We start from the raw sequence: 19,774 nt of genomic DNA, 5'->3' as shown, positions 1-19,774 counted from the left end.
AAAAAAAAAAAAAAAAAAAAAAAAAAACCCAAAAAGAAGAAGAAGGTTGCGAAATTTATTATAATAGAGTTTCTACCAATATTTTAAAAAAACTAAACTAGAAAAAATAGTTTTTGTTTTTATAACTCAACTAAGAACTCAAGTGTTTATCTAACAAATTGAAAACCCATAACTGAAAAATTGAGAGGAAACTAACCTAAATTTAAAATCACAAATTCAAGTGCATCTTAATTTACAAATTTAGTTCAAAATCTCTAAAAAAGAAAAGAAAACAAAAACTAGTGTTAAAAGATCAAGCACAAGCCCAACAATTATATGAACAAAAAAAAAAAAAAAAAGTTTAGATGCATTTTAACAATAAAGAGTAAATCTATAAGACCAAGTAAAATATAAGATATAAATGTGTGGTTCACATAAACAATTGGTTCCTAACTTTTAGAATTATTTAACAAATCTTTAAAGTAACAATTTTTCTATTTAATGAGTCTTTAAACATATTCCAAGGAATCTATTAAATTTCATATTGATTTTATCATAACTTAATCTACATATGAAGATATCAAAGATTAATTAAATATAAAATTAAAATAAAAGAATTTATTAAATAGAAAGACCTATTTATGTTAAAATTTTAGAACCTTTACTCATAAATTTAAAAAACAAATGATAGGCCATGCTTGTAGTGATCAGACATTCAATGTATTATTCAAATTATTGGGAGTTGCAACGAATCTGACGTTATAAGAATACTGGGGACTCGCTATAATGCACGGATCTCAATATCTCAAAATGCAAAAAAAAAAAGATTTGAAATTTTTTTGAAGATATATATATCATACTGAAGTACTAAATACTTAAATCCCATAAAAACCATTCAATTCATCAAAATTTAGTTACGGTAAACAACAGTAAAAATTACATAAAATTCATGATAAATATAAACGTCACCAAAATATTCATACATTACCTTGGCAAGAGAAATCTATTGATTTCATTCATTCCAGATGTAGCTACCATTGGCAACCACGTTCGTCTGTCATTGCCTATCGATGACTATCACCACCCGATCTTTAGTAACAACTGCCACCCATAGCCAATAGCTACGGGAAATGGTCGAACAATCATAAAGTAAATACAAATTTAAAGTTATCAGTTCATAGTGTTATATAGTACTGAGACGTTTATAATAGCAGTTTGTATATAAAGCAAACCAAAAAAAAAAAAAAAAAAATGCGTACAAAAGTATTTTTAAGAACATGTATATGATTGTCTTCATAAGATGTATTTTTTTATTCAAATCTATCAAAGCAAAGCCTAAATTGGATTTTGAAGTTGAATAGTATGGGGAATATAATATAAGGCAGAGAGGCCAAAGCAGATGAGAATATTTAACTTAGCTCATCATTTTCTCCTCATACAGATTCTAAAAGATAAGCAGAAAAATACATTTTCCACTGAGATAAAGGTAATGGACAAAAGGATGCTCACATGGTAATGACAGAGAGAAAAGGTTGGAGGGAATTGAATTGAATTGAATTGAAAGAACAACAAATTGGAAAAAATGAAAGGAAAAAATTTGGCATGTGAATGTGAATCAAAAGGAAAACCTGTCGACCCAGTATCCCAGTCAATAGTCATGTGCAAAAGCAGAGCTACCAAAACCATAATGGCCCCAAATAACTTTTAGCCTGTATTACCTTACATTGGATCCACCCCCCAAGAGTTTTTCTTTTTCTCCTTTAGGAAAAAGAAATAAGAATCTAAAACTACCACTAATAGAGGCGCATCTTTTCTTTTTCTACTGGCGGTATTTTTGGGACATATCAATTTAGTTCTTATACAGGTAGTGATAAATAAGTAAATACCAACAACTCAATCTTAGGGAACATTATTGCCTAGATAACATATGAAGTATAGACCAACCTCATCTGTTTTTTAAGAATGTTTTTAAAATTTAAGTGGAGTTTTTAAGACTAAAAAGATAGACTTTAAAGCTTTATTTTGGTTCTTTGTTTTTTAGATTTATACATGTTTCCTCTAAACCTCTTTACTAATCTAAAAGCAAAAAACAAATCTTTAGAAGGGTTATCTTTTAATGGTTTTTAAAAATATGGACACAATATAGATAACAAAATAAAGAATCTCGAACTAATGTTTATAAGCTTAGTTTTCAAAAAATAAAAAATCAAATAGTTATCAATGATGGGCAGGTCAAATGCACACGAATTCAAGACCATACCAAGAACTCAAAAATGTATACAAGTAGAAGTGTATCTCAGTAAAAAAAATAAAAATAAATCTGAAAAAGGTATTGATTAGAGTTTTAAGTGACAGTCATGTGATCTTGGAACAGTTTGATCATATTAAGCCATAAGTGGATGAGTGAGTTTGAACAGGGTATAAACAGAGGCATGTTACTGCTAATCTAGTTGTCTAAACTGAACAGTATCATGACTCGATTGCTACAAGGAAGTCATATGATTTTCCTAGAAGAACTGTTTTGTTTCCACCATGAACAATCATGTCAAACAGATAGGCAGGCCGATAACATACGGAACCCAAAATCAGTTTGGACGAAAAAAATAAAAAATGATATACTCTTAAAAAAATAGATCCAAACAAGTGGAAATAAAAGTCGTGGGTCTAAGTCTTATCTGATGGTGTGCCTTTTCAGATATTGAGCAAGAGATGCTGTCGAGGAAGACGGGGAACAACAATTCTTTTATAGTATTTGAGTCGGCAGAGAAAAGAAATGCACGTGAGCTGTGTCGGTGCACATAAACAGTGACATCCAATCTAACGTAATGTCTCGATGTGTGTTTTTATATATATATATATATATATATACACATATAAAGAGCGAGGGGCCTCTGAGTTCAAGGGTGGAGCAGCCATGGGAGGAGAGTTCAAGCATTTGGTGCTCGTAAAGTTTAAGGAAGGAGCGGCGGTAGAAGAGATTCTCAAAGGCATGGAGAATCTCGTCTCTGAAGTCGAAGCTGTCAAATCCTTTGAGTGGTAATCTTCCCCACCTTTGTTAAAATATTAAAATTTCAAAGCTATTCTTTGGGTATTGGTTTCTTCAGTTTTGTTGGATGCTTTTTAGCTTGGTGTGAACCCAAGAGTGAAGCGAAGGAAGGGATAATGGCACCTCTTAGTACTCAGACTAAAATACTACCCCAAAAAAAAAAAAACAAAAAAAGATTCTAAGGCTCTCTCTAACTTTTCACCTACATTTCTAAAATGGAAATATTATATATAAAAATGTTACAAACCTCCGCTCTTGTTGGACCCAAAGTTTAAGTATTTTTATGGTTGGGATGGACAATCTTATGACAGGATGTAGAATGTTTTGTTTTATGTAATTTTGTGATAATTATATAATTTAGTTTCAAGATGTGTTAAAATTAATCAGAGGGTAAACATGATTTTTTTTCATATGATTTATCATGGAAGGAAGAAGAAAGATGAATGTTTTAAGGTGAAAACAGGGGACAGGAAATAGAGGGACCAGAGATGCTTACACAGGGCTTCACGCACGCCTTCTTGATGACATTCGAGAACAAGGAAGCTCATGCTGCGTTTGTCGGGCATCCCAAGCATGTTGAATTCTCTGCAACTTTCTCGGCAGCCATTGACAAGATTGTGCTGCTTGATTTCCCGGCTATTCGTACCAAGCCAGCTCCAACAGCTTGAATACCAGCCACTGCCTCTTTGTGTTGGATATGTAAAATCCCTTCACGATGAGTATTTAAAATGGTACTACTGTTTGTTTTCCGGCAAAATGATCCCTTTTTTTTTTCCATAATTTAAACTTGCTGCATTAGGATAGATGTGTACCGTTGAATCCATGTTTTGTAATTGGATCGCCGCACGCAGCACGAGCAGAGACGTCAATCTCTACCCATCGATGAACTTGAAAGCCATCTTTTCCTGTTTAAAAAAAAAATGCCATTTTCAGCGCGTAAAATTGTCGAACTTGAGAATACCGACACGGAAATTGATCGCATAGGACATACCCATTTCTCGGCTTGATAGATCACCCAAGAACCTAGCCCAATTAGATGCAAATGGTAGGAGAAACCTGTGGTCCAAGTAGACAGCCCAACTAGATAAAAATATTGTTAGACGATACATGGCCCAAGTAATTAGGCTAGCTCAACCATTTACTATCATAATTTCTGATGTTTATAATAACCGATCCAAAATGTACAACACAAATACAATTCAAACAAAAATATTAAAATATAATATTTAACTGACAAACTTATAAAACAACGAACTTGATTATAGACTGTTTACTCTATTTATCTTCAACATCTCTTTGTGATAGCCTCAAGATTCTGTCTCAAACAAACCCAAGGTTTTCTTGCATGTGGCAATTTCAAACATCAACATGCCGTTCGGGCGAATTCTATCGAAGTTGAGTTCCTTTAGGTGTTTTCTGTCCATCACCTACATCAGTTTTTTTTTTCTTCAAATGTAATTTGTCACTGGTATAAGGAAAAAAAATGAGCAGAGAATTTTTTCTATCATTGAACACGGACTGTGTTCGATAGTAGTTTGTTATAATAAACTTCCTACCCAACAACAGAAAGAGAACAGAATGAAAATATGATCGTTCTGAAACAATCTTTAGCTTCTATAGAGAGGCCACATTCAAAAGCCAGCATAAGAATGACAGCTGTGTCCTAACTATGTTATCTTTTCTTTGAATCAAAGAGTATTTTAGGTATACTGCACAAGTGAATTTTAGATTTCAGCGTTTACCGTTAAAACTCTTCATCGTCCACGGTAGGTCTAGTAATAGGAATTGACCATCTCCCCAGATGAGCAGTGTAATTTATGCATCGGATAACACCCCTGCTACTAGGCCCATCAGGGAAGTCAAGCACACTAATGCTTCCAGCATCCAGATGAAATGATCCAATCCAATCTTTTGTGAGATTTAGGCACTGCCCCACCAATCCTAAAAGAATGGAAGGATGACCAACCACAACAATAATCTTTTCCGGCTCCTTTTCATCATCCATCTCATTCAACAGAGACTTCCAGGCTTCACCACTCTGATTCCACACTTCTGTAATCACCCCACCGTTCAATTTGTTTAACCAGCCAGGTTCAAAGACATTGGTGTCGCCTACATCCTACGGAATGAAGAGCATAGAATGAAAATTTTATTGGATTGAACAGTAACAGTAATAGTAAAGTTATAAGTTTAAGGTTCATCTATGGTGTATCCAAGGAAATCAATATAATCCTTTTATAGTCATCCGATTCACAAGTTAAAATTCATTCAGTTGAGTAAAACCCAAACGAGATAACTGAAACGTTGGGCTTTTCAAAATTTGTTTCAATAAGCAACTTATTCATCTACTTATACTAAGGTAAATAACCAAAATTTTCATCAACCTAATCATGGCATGTCCACAACCTTGAAGGTATTACTTTTATTCTAAAATTCAACGGCCAGACATCTTGCCTGCTTGAAATGATCAGGAATACTGTCCACATCAAGTTTATTCGTCTGTTTCATCTCCACATAGCGAGGCACACAATCAGCACCCAAGCAATCTGCAGCTTCTTGTACCTACAACCAATTAGCCATGTCTAATAAAAAGAGACTTTATACCTTCTCAAGAGAACTTAAGAGTTCCTATACTTTTCTTTAACACATCCAAAGAATAAAAGACTTTTTACCTTCTCAAGAGAACATAGCTTCTAAATTGTCAGGTGATAAGAAAATTGACCAAGGTTTTGAAAATAAACTCAAGAATTCATGGGGATAGAAAATGCAAAGAAGAAGAGCATTTGAAGAGTATGTTGCCACAATAATTAATAGTAATTACTCCAGGATTTGTACTATGGTGCTCCTAATACATACTACAGCTTAACCCAACCAAAATATTCTTGAAGGATATCCTGTTCAACGGGGAGGAGACAACTTAACTCCATTTTCAATATAAAATAGTGGAAAACTAAGATACCAAGGGAGTATGAAAAATAGATCGTAATCTAATGAGAGGTCCAGTTTCTACGTTTTTTCATCAATTTGTTCCTCTCCACTGTCTAAAAGGTCTTGCACCATCCTGTTCGGTTTACTAATATAATGTTAAATGCGTCTGATAGGAATGCCATTAGAGAAGAATATTGTTAGAGTAGAAAGCTTATTTTGGTAATTATATAGGAAGTTTGTTATGGAATTTGGTTAGGCAATTGTTTAGTGGTTTAGGCTCGAGTGACATCTCAAGAAATGGAAAGTTCCAAGTAACTCGAATACTTGAGGGAGTGTATTGTAATTTCATTATCTTTTATTTGAGTTCTATCCGCGTCATAGTTCTGATTTGGCATTGTTCAAACTGTCTGCAACCTCCCAAGGAAAATGAAGAAAGGAAGAAATGAGAAAACATTGGTAAAATGTGGTGATTCAGAAACCGTGAAAGGCATATAAGCAGGAACCATGAATGATAGTATAAGCATACTCTGGAAACTGCTACAGCCGTCTCTACACAAGCTTTCTTGGGACTGCTTATTACAGCGCTCACTTTTAGATCAAGAAGGAGTTCTGCAACTTTCTGGGACTGTCGTGCATCCAGAAAAAACAATAATATGAGATCCAAACCTATCTAGGGTAATTGTATGGATGCTCTACCTGTATAGTCCCAAGAACGTTCATTGGCTTATCCTCCAGGAAGGAAGAACTGGCCTGCAAGATTGTGACAGCTTAATCAGAGAGACAATATTGCACGTTCCATCAGTTAATTTCAACATTTTGGATTAACTATGCTATGTAGTGAACCTACACTTGGCAAACACAATTTATAAGGTGAAAAGTGATAACACAGTGTCGTCAGTAAAGTACCATACCCTATTATCCTCGGAAACTCCATGGCAAACAAGTATGATCCTTTTTGTTGTTTTTCTGCCTCCAGAACTACTGGAAGCTACAGGTGAGTTTGGGGTCTGCATCAATGAAAAGATCATGGCCCCTTAAATAAGCTAGTTTACAATTGATTAAACTTAAGGCCAAGAAAGCAGACAACAGCTATTGTATGGTGAAGACGTTTCCAGATAGTTGTAAATAAATAATCTTGGAAAACAATTTTAAGCAGTTTGAACTCGCTCAATATAGTTGGAAGCAGAGGAATGCCACACAAGAACAAAATAATATAATCTACAAATTATTAATTGTTGGCCTAGAAATAAACTACTGCCAAAAAAAGATAATGGAAAATAATGCAAATAAAGCGTCGTTAAGGAATATTTAAATGAGTAAAAACGAAGACTGAGAAAATAATAAGAAAATGGCAAGTTCAACATTTTTTTATAACATACACAATTGATATACCTGATTTAAACGGTTTAAACAAATAATTGGAGATCCACCCTCAGGTTGGGGAGTAAAATCAAGAACGCTAACACCACAGTTGCTCTGAAGTAAAACCCTGAAGTACTCAGCTCCCAGTCCTGATTTAGGTAACAGTTACACTGAACACATTCAAATCGTTAATGAAAAAATAAATTTGAACTTTCGGAAAGATGATCGAATACCAATAGCTGTGGCAACAAGAGCCTGATTGACAGCATTGTGAGCAACCACTAGGACAGATCTGCTCTCGTGAGCAAGAATTCTATTCCAACAATTTCGAGCACGCGTCCACAACTCCCTCACTGGATAGTGGCCATCAATGTTAAAATTTGCAGCATCTACCTGCCATTGACGATAAGCGGCACCAAATTTCTCCTTCCCTTCGTGCTTGAGTAGACCCTGAGTCCACCCAACCGCAGCAATCATAACAAGAGTGAGGAGAACATCGATAAGATTAACTATCAATTTTTAGACTAATCAATCCATCAAATGAAAAACTAAAAGGAAAACCTCCCTTTGGAAGGTTGTGACACGGAACTTACTTGAAATGAATATAAATCAATTTCCCTTAGTTCTGAATCTGTAAGTATCACCTCCTCACGATCACCCCATATAATTTCTGCAGTCCTCTTTGATCGCACTAGGGGGCTGGAAGCGTAATTCATCTCCGTTAAGCAAAACAATGAGTTAAAATTGCAACAATTTTCCTTAATGAGAAACATCCATTAGTGTGCATAATCAACCGTATCCGTTCGCTATCGAGCAATTCCAGGTCTAGACAATGCCAAATTTTAGGTAATGAACCAATATAAGGTAAAGTCATGCAACAGACACAAACATTTGCTGAACAAAATATGTTTCAATATCGATGAAATCACTTCCGAAAGTTGCCACTGCTTGATAATGAATCGAAATAGAATTAAAAAGACAGGAAACCTGCTGAAGCAGACATCAAATGCATCGTCAAAGAGCATTTGGCGAGAGGTCTCTGCCTGAGCTTCCCCTTTCTTAGTGAGAACAGAGAAATTGGAGCTTCCTTGAATTCTACCTTCCGCATTCCACGTGCTCTGTCCATGCCTTACCAGAACCACTCTCTTTGCAGTCTTAATAGGAGGCAGCGGAACCGAAGCGTAGAGCTCCGAACTGAGGTCTTTGCGGTCAGCCGATGATTCTGAAAACTTCTCGACCTCCTGAAGACTGGAAGACGATCGAACAGTGAAGGAACTAATCAGAATTGTAGGCGGAAATCTGCCGGAGCTTCTATGGAGGAGGAGATGCGAGTGGTGGGCTGTAGGGGTCAGACTGAAAGAGTACATTGGAGACGTTTTCTGCGCGGTGTAATTTCGCGCTACTCCTTTCTCTATTTCTTTCTTCTTCTTCAACTGATCAGTTCATTATATATTGTATGGCTGTGAATATTATCGCCATCCATAAATCCCAAGTCACTGTTCTTGACACACTTCGAAAAAAAAAAAAAAAACTCAAATAGATTTAAAAATTAGCATTAAAAAAAATCTCACAATCTACTCTGGTGAGGGTCCAGTGTGCTCAATTGCACACAATTATCTAGCACGTTGGTTGGAGATGGACGAAGCATCCTTTATTAAAGTGTAGAAACTTCTATAGTATGCCATTTTTAAAATCATGAAGCTGACGAAGCAGACAATATCTGCCGGTGGAGAACTCCTATTGGTACAAACAAGATTAGAGCCAAATCGTAAGGTTGACGAAGAAGACAATATCAAACAAGATTAGAGCCAAATCGTAAGGCTGACGAAGCAGACAATATCTACGGGTGGTGAACTCCTGTTGGTACAAACAAGATCAGAGCCAAATCGTGGACCGACGAAACAGACAATATCTATTGGTGGGTGAACTCCTATTGGTACACACAGGATTAGAGCCAAAGCGTGAAGCTAACGAAGCAGACAATATCTATTGGTGGGTGAACTCCTTATCAGAGCCAAACAACCGACATGTATAATAGGGAGAGCCAAATCATTGTTTGTACGTGCATCAATATCAATATACTGTTAGATGATTAATTGTTGAATCATTTATAATTGATTAACCCAAATTTAGATAAGCCAAACCAATTGTTTTCGGGCTGCACCAAGTTCACTATTTTTGTAATAATTATTTTGACAAAATTTATTTTCCATATTACTGTATTACCCATCAGCCTGTAGCAGCCTGGCCTGTTTAGCGCAATCGAATATATCGGATTGGGCCTTAACTGGATTGGGCCTTCTGGAAGTTAAGGCCCATTAAGTTTTGTGTAAATTTAAGCAGTACCATTTCAAGTTACGATGCGTTATATTGTTTGAGAGTTTTTTTTCATAAAAGATGTAACATTAAATATTAATTTTAAACGTATTTAGTTCAGAATACGAGAATTATAGTATTTATTTTAATGAATTATATTTATACACTATCCAAATAGACAAAATTTAAGAGAAGGATATCAATTTGTTTTTTTTTTCTTTTTTTTTAACATTGAAAAATCAAAATAAATAAATTGAAAACAAATTGAGCTATAAAATAAAAGTAATATATATATAGAAGAAAAAGGAAGAACAAAAATAAAAGCAAGAAGAAGATGCTCTCAACATGAAGATCTTGAAAACCCATGTTTGAGGAGAGCATCTTAGGATAATCGGGCATCTTAGGATGATCAGGCATCTCTAGATGTCTAAGATTCCCACAAAACAGACGGTTTTAAGGTGGACAATAACAAACCATTTGGAAGAAAGACAGAAAGAAGAATATAGAACATAAAATAGTATATCAAATTTTGTGGTTGCTACACAATTTAGGGCTAAAATATCCATTATAAAGTTAACATTTGTTCAATGTTTAATCTAAATAGATTACAGACAAGGTTTGACATTTGTTTCCCATTTTGACGATTGGGAGAGAGATGATTTATGTTTCCTAGGACTTGAGACGCATGAAGTGAGGCCTAACAAGACAACTTTTGATTTTTAATATGCTACCATTCATCATTATCTCCATCTTCTCCACAAAAAGAGAGTAAAAAAGAGGGAATCGAGAAGAACACATTATTAAAATGAAACCCACCTTTTGAAATCAGTTCTGCGCTCTTACTCTGCACTATACAGTCGCCATTAATGGTGGATCCTCTCTTAGTCTTCTCGTGTCCTCTGCAGTTTCAGTTTCTGCCATGTTTGCAGAAGCAATTTCAGCAGCAACCAGAAAAAAAGCAACAATACACTTTGCATTATGTTTATAATTACTTGGTGGTTGTGGACCTGCGGTTATATACACAATCCGCAGATGGGCAAATTACTTGTTGCTAATCAAGATGTAAAAGATTATCAGTGTTTACCGATCTACGTGCGATACCTCGATCGCCGTTGTCTTCTTGAGACCTTGACCTTGCTCGTCAATGGTTGGGATCGCCATGGCTCCAGAACTGAGTCTTTATAACGACATGGCAAGACCTGGCTTCTTCCTCTCTTTGACCTTACCAATGGAGACCTGTCGTCGATATCTCTCACTAAATTCATCACCATCCAATTTCCTTCGAGCTTCCTCTTTGGCTCGCCTGAATGCGATTCAGAAATTACTTTCTCGAGTTGACTCGGATCTTTGATGTCTAACTCGCTGTTAGACTCATTTTTTTCTTGAGTTGACTCAGTGTCGAATTCGTTCTCACCAATGTCTCCAAATATCAATCTCGCCGCTTCGATGAGCAAACCTAGACAATCGCCACCGCTCTGGCATTTCGCTCCTCTAAACGGCGCTGTTTCGGCTTTGGTATCGTCGCTTCGATCAACGGAACTCCCCGTGGGTTTAACCTCTTTACCTTCTTCTTCTTCGACTGTCTTTTTGCTTTCGTTTTCAGCATCGCCTCTTTGAGTGTGAAATTCGGCGATCTGCGAACGCTCTGGAATTTCCATCGCGTGTTCTTCGACTTCATATTTCTCAGTCTCAGAGCATTTCGCGTTCTCGCCGTCGCCGACCGAGCACTTCTCTGTTGCGGAACCAACAACAGGCACCGCATCTACCGCACCACTTCCACCGCCGCCTTCGCGATTCTCCACAAAAGCCACTGATTCCTGGTCTTCTTCCTCCGTAAACGCGCCAAATCTCAGATTATAATCAGTACGAAACCCTCCTCCACCGCTTACGTTCCTATCGAGGTCTAATTTTCCGATTCGCGAATCCGCGAACGATTCTTGGCGAGGAACAGACGAAATTATATACAAAATCTTCTGAAGGCACATTTGAGCTTTAGAACATTCACGAGGAATATAATGACCGGAGCGAGAATAGCCTACCTGATTCGCACGGTTACAGAGCGGACTTGAATTCATATTCAGAGTTTTACAGGGATACAACTTCCGATCAGTCGCTTCGTCTCCTTCTTCCAAAAGCATGATAACACAACTTCCGGGAGATTCAAGAGAAGTTGAAAGAAAACGGCGCGGAGAGAGCGAGAAAAGGGACGCCAACGGCGAATCATTCAAGCCAACCCGAGCATTCCTTCGAATATATACCTCTTTCTAAAACTAAAAGGCTAATTTTCCAACTCTTTATTAAAAAACAAAAAAAAAAAAAAAAAAGTTTTCTATTAAACTTTAATAAATGTTTTAAACAAAACCATTGAAATATTTTAATTAATATATTGATAAAAGTTAAAACATTTAAATATTATCCATTTCAAAATAATAATTAATGAGGGACTTTGAGATTTTAGTTCCATTTTTTTTACCAAAACTTATAACTCTAATTCGATAAATTAAATATTTTTTTAAAAAATAAAACTAAAGCACACATAGAGATGTCCAATTCACTATTGAAATAATAGAGAACATTTTTTCGTTAGATAAATGGAGTTCGAGAATATATTTACAATCCCCGTCCCCATCTAATTCCCCACCGGTCCGACTTACATAAATATATTTTCAATCCATATTAAAAATATATATATACCCAAGGAAAGTCCCACGTCAACTCAAGGAATACTCTGGTAAGCTCAAAATAAAGCTATGAGAGTTTATGTTCGAAGTGGACAGTATCGGTGGATGGGCGGTGCCACCGTGGTTATGCCGCTCGTCTGTTTCTGGAGCTTCCGACGGTAGAAGCTCGGTGGGTCCATCATCCAATCAGAATCCTATCTTAGTTTCCCAATTGTCGGTTTTAAATTCAATTTCATAGTTAATGTTTACAAATAAAATAAAATAACATACTTTTAATGGGTGCTTTAATGGATTTTAAGACACGTTTAAAGAATAAATTGATGGGACATTAAAAAAAAAAAAAGAGGCATTACAGTTGCTTTTTGTTTAAATGGTGAGTCACTCAGTTATTCCTACCCATTACGCATATATTTATTTTCATTCATATTTATAAATGGGGGAGACATTTGTAATTTTCTTTCTTTTTTTTCTTTTCTTTTTTTTTTCTTCCTAAATTTAGTGACTTATGAGACACATACGACTTTTTAAGTCAAATATAACAATTAGTGTTTAAATCAATTAAATGTTTTGAGTTAATTGAGGATAATTAAATTTAAAATATTAATTGCACTTCTTATTTATCTATATATATATATATATATAATAAGCGGGATTCTTAGAACATGAAATATACTCTCGTCCCTAGTTCCACTCTTTCGTTCATTTCTCGTTTAAACAGGAACTTCTCGTTCGAGGCGGATAAAGTGGACATCTCAATTGGGTCTAAGATCAAGTAAGCCCATAAGTTTATTAAATGGGCCGAAAGCCCAATACAAAAAGTCAGGTGGAATTCAAATGGTTTGGTCCAAAAGCCATTGAATAGATGGGCCTAAGGACCCAAAGCGGCCCAAAAATGGTATGTAAGCCTAGGAAGCCTTAGTTTAGGGCCGGTTCTTTCAAAAGACACATTTTTAAATTTCAATAGCTAATTATGTTTTTTAAATTTTATTTTATTAAAATTAATGAGCTTAAAAATATTCCCACCTTGTTTTCTTCCAAAATTACTTAGTTATTATTATTATAGTCATGATTAATGTAAATAAACGAAGAAAAACTTAAACCACGGTCAAACAAATCTATCAATAAAAGGAAGTAATCACTGATAGGCTTCGATGCCAACTATAAAACTATGAAAAACTATAATGGGAGAGGATATGTGCCCCTCTGGCCCCAAACCTTTGCTACTGAAGATCGAGTCTTTTGTATACCGAGGTCCTCTAGGTACCCAATGTGGTCGATCCGAACCTAATTGATGATTAAGCTTGGAAATGGAATGGTAAAATGTAGTTTCCAAAGTCTTTTGAGCACTCAACACAAAGCCACCGACCTTACCACTTTGTGTGTAATTGGAAGTGTAGAGCTAAAGATAATGGCATGCAATTATGGGAACAACCGTCGGCAAATTTCATAATTATTCCAACCTTAACTTAGTCAAATTCATGCATCGTTCCTTGTCATTTGGGTAGAAAAAACATTACCCCTTACAAAACAGGAGTTGGTGGCTATGTTTCCACCAGAACGACACCAACCCTTGACTCTGAGCAACTAGTTTGAGTAGTTACGGTTGTTTTTCGTCACAACCTCTATTAATGTTTATCATTCGTTTCTATTGAGTATTATTGAAAGCAGTAGTCACACATTGACTAATTACGAGGAACGTCATGAGTTTATAAGTAAGTAACACTATTTTCACTGGTACGAGATCGAGAGTTTGTAGAAGTTTGTGATTCCTAACCAAGTAAGGCTTGACATATAACCCATATGAGCGAATGACGGTAATTAATTATTGATTTTTAGTTTTTATTTAAATAATAGTTTGAAGCCATGATTATCATAATTTAAATTCACAATGGAAGTTATAAGGTGAAGAGAGTTTAGATATTTATTTAATTATTAATTATATTTGGAAAAAAGGTGAATAATGAAGTGTTGACTGAGACAAAATGATTGAGAGGACCAGATCTACGAGCATGATACGTGTCCGTTTCTTCACCGACTTTTGTATGGTTCTTTGACTTTTTTGACTACAACAAAAGATCTCCAATTTCTTCTTCTTCTTCATCTATTCTCCTTCCCACACTTCCACCGAAAGCAAACCCCTTCGCTGCTTCATATTAATAATCATAAACTTCTATTTTATTTTTTAAAATTTTAATTTATGATATTTTTATAAATCATAATCATGACATGAATACTAAGATGAACTAAAACGGGAAGTACAAAACTCAACTAACGACCCAACAAGAGAACAATAGCTCAAAACCAATTTTTAGAGGCGGGACTACCATAGGAAAGCCTGTCTCTTCCCTCTAACAAAGAAAGAGATTCTCGCTAGAGAGAAGTGTTTCACACACATGACATCCGAGGATTAAAATTTAGAGCATGTTTGAAATGACTTTAAAAGGGTTGAATGACACGTTTTCGTATATTCGAGAACTGAAAAGTCGGTCCACAGTGGAGAGCAGAGCAGAAGGAAGATGTATATTCCAAAAATGGTAGCAAATATTTCCAAAACGTGGAAGACACTAAGAACAACAATTCAAAGTAAGTGTTTATTATTGGCTCAAACTCTCGGTACTTTTTCCTTTTAATGGTGCCATGGTTTGAAGTTTAAGCTAAAGAAACCAGAGAGAGAGAGAACCAGAGAGAGAGAGAACCAGAGAGAACCAGAGAGAGAGAGAGAGAGAGAGAGAGATCATGGAAGATGCTGGTTGGATTCGTGGGGCCAAGCATGGCCATGGGTTCAAAGGCAGAGAGTTCCGATTCAAAAAATCCTCTTCCTCTTCTCCTCCTATTTATAAGCCCATCCTCTCTTCACTTTCTTCTTCATCTCTCGATCAATCCCCCCAACCCCACGTGGACTCTCCAATCCAACTCAAGCTATGGATGAAGGTAAAGATACCGATCATGATCATGTTCGCCGGCGACAGGGGAAGCCGCGGCGGCCTTTTAACAACATCCCTGACCCTCAAAATCATCACCCAATTTCTCATCCTTCATTTCCTTTCTTCAATCCACCCTCCTCTGTTTCTCACGCTTCCTCTTCTTCTGTAACACCTCTCTTTCCGTTTCCTTTCCAACCATCCCAATTCCCTCATCAATCCAAAACAGAGCTTGTAGAGCCTGTAGCGCCTGTAGCGCCTGTGGTTCATCACCGACCGTCAGTCCGGCCGCAATTGGCGCCGATCGCTTCGACCCAACATGGATTTGGCTTTGGCTATCCACCCTACTTCATGGGAGAGTTTGCATCGTTTCAACAGCAACATCAGCAACATCAGCAATTTCTTCAGCACTGGAATGAGTCTCTTAATTTAAACACAAGGGCAGCAGGGATTAGACCTCAAGTGCGGCCTTTAAATACCACGAAGCTATACAGAGGAGTGAGGCAGAGACATTGGGGGAAATGGGTAGCTGAGATTCGTCTTCCTCGAAACAGGAATCGTCTCTGGCTTGGCACATTCGACACTGCAGAAGACGCTGCCTTGGCCTACGATCGTGAGGCTTTCAAGTTGAGAGGAGCGAATGCAAGGCTTAATTTTCCAGAACTATTTCTAAATAAAGATAATAAAGAAGTAGAAGAAGAAGAAGAAGAAGAAGAAGAAGAAGAGGCCTCGCAGGCTCCTCAACAGGATGTTGACAATGACATAGAATTAGAGTCCAATAATAATGAGGCTGTGACAGAGGACAACATACAAGAGGCAGAGGGTGTTTCAAACTCACAGGAAATGGTTTGGAGAGAAATAGCAGAGGCTTGGTTAAACGCGATGCCAGCCGGTTGGGGCCCAGGTAGCCCTGTGTGGGACGACTTGGACACCACCAATAATCTGCTGCTGCAGCCACAGCCTTCATATGGCTCTGATCTTCAGAGACCCCCAGTTTCACCTTCTTCCTCATCCTGCCCCATGAAGCCCTTCTTTCACAAGGATGAAGATTAAACCAAAAAGGCTGCCTTTTGCGCCAAGTCTTGTGGGGAGGGCATCAAATCAGTGCAGGCAGTGCACTCGTGGGCCAGTTCTTTTTCTTGGTTCCTATTGTTAGTATCAGGCACGAGATTCTAGAGAGACTATCACTATCACCCACAAGCATGTTCTGGTTTAGAATTTTTTTTTTTTTTGTTTTGTTCCATTGATCTTTTGGCTTTTGCTTTATGTTCTGTGGTCTGTTTTCCACTGTATTGCTCTGTTTAATTTCAGCACGGGCCAGCGAGCAGGAGACAGTTTGGTGATCTCCTTCTTCATTGGGTCCATCATCCATCAGGGGCTCTGTTTTTCGGCCAAGAGGATGGCATGGAAGCACATTCTATTTTCATATTTGACACCAACTTTTAGCTTCCCACCATACTGTAATATAATAATTATTACATTATATATATATCATTTCTTTCTATGCACACAGATTTTGCTCCATCAACAGCCAATATGATAAGTTTAAATGCACCCAGAACTGAAAACTAAAACTAAGATAATGTCCAAGCACAGCAAAAAGCTTCAAAATTATACTTAAATTAAGAAACCCTTCAAAATTACGTTTCATTATCCTGCAATTCAGTCCTCACTGTTGGTGAATATCACAATTACCTGATTATGAACTTGGATGACATAATATGACCAAACTTTAGTGGAGAAAAAAGTAATCCAAGAGGGGAAATTTCTTGTATATTATATGAGAAATGGGTAGAAACAAGAATAAGGTAAGAACAAAAAGAAAGAAAGAAAAAGATAAATAACAAAAACAATTGTAATAGCGAGTAGATATTATCCGTTTTGGCTCGTTACGTATTGTCTTTAGTCTCGTGGTTTTAAAACGTGTCTTTTAAAACCGTGAAACCGACGGCGATACGTAACGGGTCAAAGCGAATAATATTTGTGGAGGACTTAGGCTGTTACAAATGGTATCAAAGCTAGGTTTCGCTCCTGGGTTACACAATAATCTCCTAAATTTCAAATTAACAAGAAAGCAAAGCAAAAAAAAAAAAAACAGAGAGAGAGTAAGAATATTTACGAGAAAGAATGGACCCCAGCAGCCGGCCTAGAGGGTAAAGTGATGTCCATTTCATTTCTTATCTGCGACGCCAAGATAAGAAAAGAATCGTCCTGGCTGATTACCAAAACACATGAGAGATCGGCAGTGATAATAATGAATGCAGTGTGCAGCTACAAATAAAGGACCGAAAGTGTTACCCACATTTCATATATAACGTAGATAAATTAACCTCCATCATTTCTAATCCCAGTTAATTACCTTCTAACCAAAGCCAATAGTGATTTTAACCGTGCACCACACACAATTATTTAATATCATTACCACACTCCATTTTTCCTTTCTATAATGATTTACTTTGTCGAGGATGGTTGGGAGGAAGTCCCACGTTTGGCGGCTAATTAAGAAAATGATCCTGAGTTTATGAGCAAGTAATACATCTTCATTGGTACGAGGCTTTTTAGAAAAATTAAAAGCAAAACTAGGCGCATTTATGCTCAAAATAGACAATATCGTAACGTGGTGATTCTTTAACGTTAGTATGGAAGATAAGGTAATATTGTTGCCCATTCCATTATAGGCCCAACATGCACAGGTTGGACCCAACCTTAGCTAGCTGGACCTCCACATAAATAGCCCATACTTACTGGAATGGTCTAGACGATGTATATCTAAAGGGGATTCCAGTGACGAACCTGATTGGACCAGGGAGGCGAACGTGGCAAGCAGCAGGAGCAATCTCGATAAGAAAACAGACACCATCTTTGCAGCGGGAGCAATCTTGATAAGGAGCAATCTTTGCCTGCCATGGCTCTACAAGCAGCCTCTTTTTCTCCCACGATTTCCATCCACAAAGAGGTGTATGCAGCTGGTACTGTTGTTCTGAAGAATACTGGACTTTCAGGACTTCCATTTTCAGAACATTTTGAAGTTAAATCCAAATCTCTCAGGTTGAGAAATAAGGTAAATATGCCCATTTTTCAATTTTCTGGTTAGAATTTGATAGTGGAAATGTTTGCAATATAAATTATCTATCCATGAACATGTAGCAAGGAAGATTACCTGATGGAGCCATTAGAGCCCAGACTGCAACAATTTCAGAAATCAACCAGGCGCCATCGGAAGGAAACAAGACCTTGAGGAAAGGAAATGTTATCATTACAGGAGCTTCCTCGGGACTGGGTCTAGCCACGGCCAAGGCTCTAGCTGAAACAGGAAAATGGCATGTAATTATGGCATGCAGGAACTTCCTTAAAGCTCAAATGGCAGCAAAATCAGCAGGCATAGCCAAGGAAAACTATACTGTTATGCATTTAGACCTTGCCTCGCTTGACAGTGTAAGGCAATTTGTGGATAGCTTCCGCAGGTCGGGTATGCCTCTTGATGTGCTTGTATGCAATGCTGCTGTCTACTTGCCAACAGCAAAGGAACCAAGTTTCACCGCTGAAGGCTTTGAACTCAGTGTTGGGACTAATCACCTTGGTCACTTCCTCCTCACACGCCTGCTGCTAGATGACATAAAGCATTCAGATTATACATCCAAGCGTGTTATAATTGTAGGCTCCATCACGGGTACTAATTGAGAGCATTAATTTTGAGTTCTAGAACAAGAGAACGAATGATTTTCTAAGCAACTTTTTTAAGTTTGGTTCCAGGAAACACAAACACATTGGCTGGGAATGTGCCCCCAAAAGCAAACCTGGGTGATCTGAGAGGGCTAGCAAGTGGTTTGAATGGCCTGAACAGCTCGACCATGATAGATGGAGGAGATTTTGATGGAGCAAAGGCCTACAAGGATAGCAAAGTATGCAACATGCTCACCATGCAAGAGCTCCACAGGAGATATCATGAAGAAACGGGAATAACTTTTGCTTCCCTCTACCCTGGCTGCATTGCCACAACAGGGTTGTTTAGAGAGCACATTCCTCTGTTTAGAATTTTATTTCCACCCTTCCAGATGTACATCACCAAGGGCTATGTATCTGAAGAAGAAGCCGGGAAACGACTTGCACAGGTCAGCCATGTCCTGAAAAACTAAACTACTAATAAATTAACTAGTTATTAAGATAAAAGGGCAATTGAATCTTTGACTTCAGGTTGTATGTGATTCAAGCCTGCAACAATCAGGTGTATATTGGAGCTGGAACAAGAACTCAGCCTCGTTCCAAAACCAGCTATCCCAAGAAGCCAGTGACGAAGAAAAGGCCCGTAAGCTGTGGGAGATCAGTGAGAAGCTTGTTGGATTGGCTTAAATGCACCAATCTCAAGCATATAAGCTAGAATTTGACTTAAGAACTTCAGAAATATCTGCTTGTGAAACTGCAAAGAAACCCTTAAACTTTGTTTGCGAAAGTTTTAATGAATTTGTTGTAAGCGATAGCCAGTTTTCAGCAGATATGGTTCTAGTAGAAAGGTTAACAGAAACGCAGATTCCTTATTCATG

The 19,774-nt window shown here is 37.2% G+C and overlaps 5 protein-coding genes and 1 long non-coding RNA gene across 9 annotated transcripts in view; 4 read left to right on the top strand and 2 right to left on the bottom strand.

Annotated features, from left to right (window-relative positions):
* Positions 1-2,543, top strand: part of LOC111448219 — an 18,081-nt gene extending 15,538 nt beyond the window's left edge. Inside the window, exon 3 of the long non-coding RNA XR_002711387.1 lies at positions 2,533-2,543. This is a non-coding gene — a long non-coding RNA (uncharacterized LOC111448219). The remainder of the gene's footprint in view (positions 1-2,532) is intronic.
* A 295-nt stretch (positions 2,544-2,838) lies between these two features.
* On the top strand, positions 2,839-3,950 carry LOC111448216 (stress-response A/B barrel domain-containing protein At5g22580-like). Its single transcript, XM_023087688.1, has 2 exons — positions 2,839-3,015; positions 3,489-3,950. The coding sequence occupies exons 1-2, from the start codon at positions 2,894-2,896 to the stop codon at positions 3,691-3,693; spliced, it is 327 nt and encodes a 108-aa protein (XP_022943456.1). The 5' UTR covers positions 2,839-2,893; the 3' UTR covers positions 3,694-3,950.
* LOC111448212 (probable 2-carboxy-D-arabinitol-1-phosphatase) lies at positions 3,801-8,795 on the bottom strand. 2 transcript variants are annotated; one of them, XM_023087679.1, is made up of 12 exons: positions 8,303-8,795; positions 7,909-8,014; positions 7,549-7,765; positions 7,346-7,464; positions 6,865-6,960; positions 6,650-6,703; positions 6,480-6,578; positions 5,480-5,587; positions 4,768-5,144; positions 4,281-4,452; positions 4,017-4,081; positions 3,801-3,930 (listed from the first exon to the last, which is right to left on the bottom strand). In XM_023087679.1, the coding sequence occupies exons 1-9, from the start codon at positions 8,680-8,682 to the stop codon at positions 4,770-4,772; spliced, it is 1,554 nt and encodes a 517-aa protein (XP_022943447.1). In that variant the 5' UTR covers positions 8,683-8,795; the 3' UTR covers positions 3,801-3,930; positions 4,017-4,081; positions 4,281-4,452; positions 4,768-4,769. The 2 variants fall into 2 exon arrangements, with proteins under 2 accessions (XP_022943447.1, XP_022943446.1); XM_023087678.1 differs by having other exon boundaries at positions 4,017-4,452.
* Positions 8,796-10,169: 1,374 nt separating this feature from the next.
* LOC111448215 lies at positions 10,170-11,879 on the bottom strand. 3 transcript variants are annotated; one of them, XM_023087686.1, is made up of 2 exons: positions 10,733-11,878; positions 10,170-10,545 (listed from the first exon to the last, which is right to left on the bottom strand). In XM_023087686.1, exons 1-2 carry the CDS (start codon positions 11,767-11,769, stop codon positions 10,539-10,541), a joined length of 1,044 nt encoding a protein of 347 aa, XP_022943454.1. In that variant the 5' UTR covers positions 11,770-11,878; the 3' UTR covers positions 10,170-10,538. The 3 variants fall into 3 exon arrangements, with proteins under 3 accessions (XP_022943454.1, XP_022943453.1, XP_022943452.1); XM_023087685.1 differs by having other exon boundaries at positions 10,716-11,877; XM_023087684.1 differs by lacking the exon at positions 10,170-10,545 and adding an exon at positions 10,558-10,644 and having other exon boundaries at positions 10,733-11,879.
* A 3,318-nt stretch (positions 11,880-15,197) lies between these two features.
* LOC111448388 (ethylene-responsive transcription factor ERF054-like) lies at positions 15,198-16,739 on the top strand. Its single transcript, XM_023087958.1, has one exon. The coding sequence runs from the start codon at positions 15,234-15,236 to the stop codon at positions 16,284-16,286; it is 1,053 nt and encodes a 350-aa protein (XP_022943726.1). The 5' UTR covers positions 15,198-15,233; the 3' UTR covers positions 16,287-16,739.
* Positions 16,740-18,021: 1,282 nt separating this feature from the next.
* On the top strand, positions 18,022-19,717 carry LOC111448387 (protochlorophyllide reductase-like). The gene is made up of 4 exons (XM_023087956.1): positions 18,022-18,294; positions 18,381-18,903; positions 18,987-19,345; positions 19,428-19,717. The coding sequence occupies exons 1-4, from the start codon at positions 18,139-18,141 to the stop codon at positions 19,581-19,583; spliced, it is 1,194 nt and encodes a 397-aa protein (XP_022943724.1). The 5' UTR covers positions 18,022-18,138; the 3' UTR covers positions 19,584-19,717.
* The last annotated feature ends 57 nt before the right edge of the window (positions 19,718-19,774 follow it).

Source organism: Cucurbita moschata, unplaced genomic scaffold (genome assembly GCF_002738365.1).
Source record: "Cucurbita moschata cultivar Rifu unplaced genomic scaffold, Cmos_1.0 Cmo_Scf00010, whole genome shotgun sequence".
In the NCBI taxonomy this organism is placed as follows: domain Eukaryota; kingdom Viridiplantae; phylum Streptophyta; class Magnoliopsida; order Cucurbitales; family Cucurbitaceae; genus Cucurbita; species Cucurbita moschata.
Note: the sequence above shows the minus strand (reverse complement) of the source record. Positions and strands in the feature narration are given on the sequence as shown.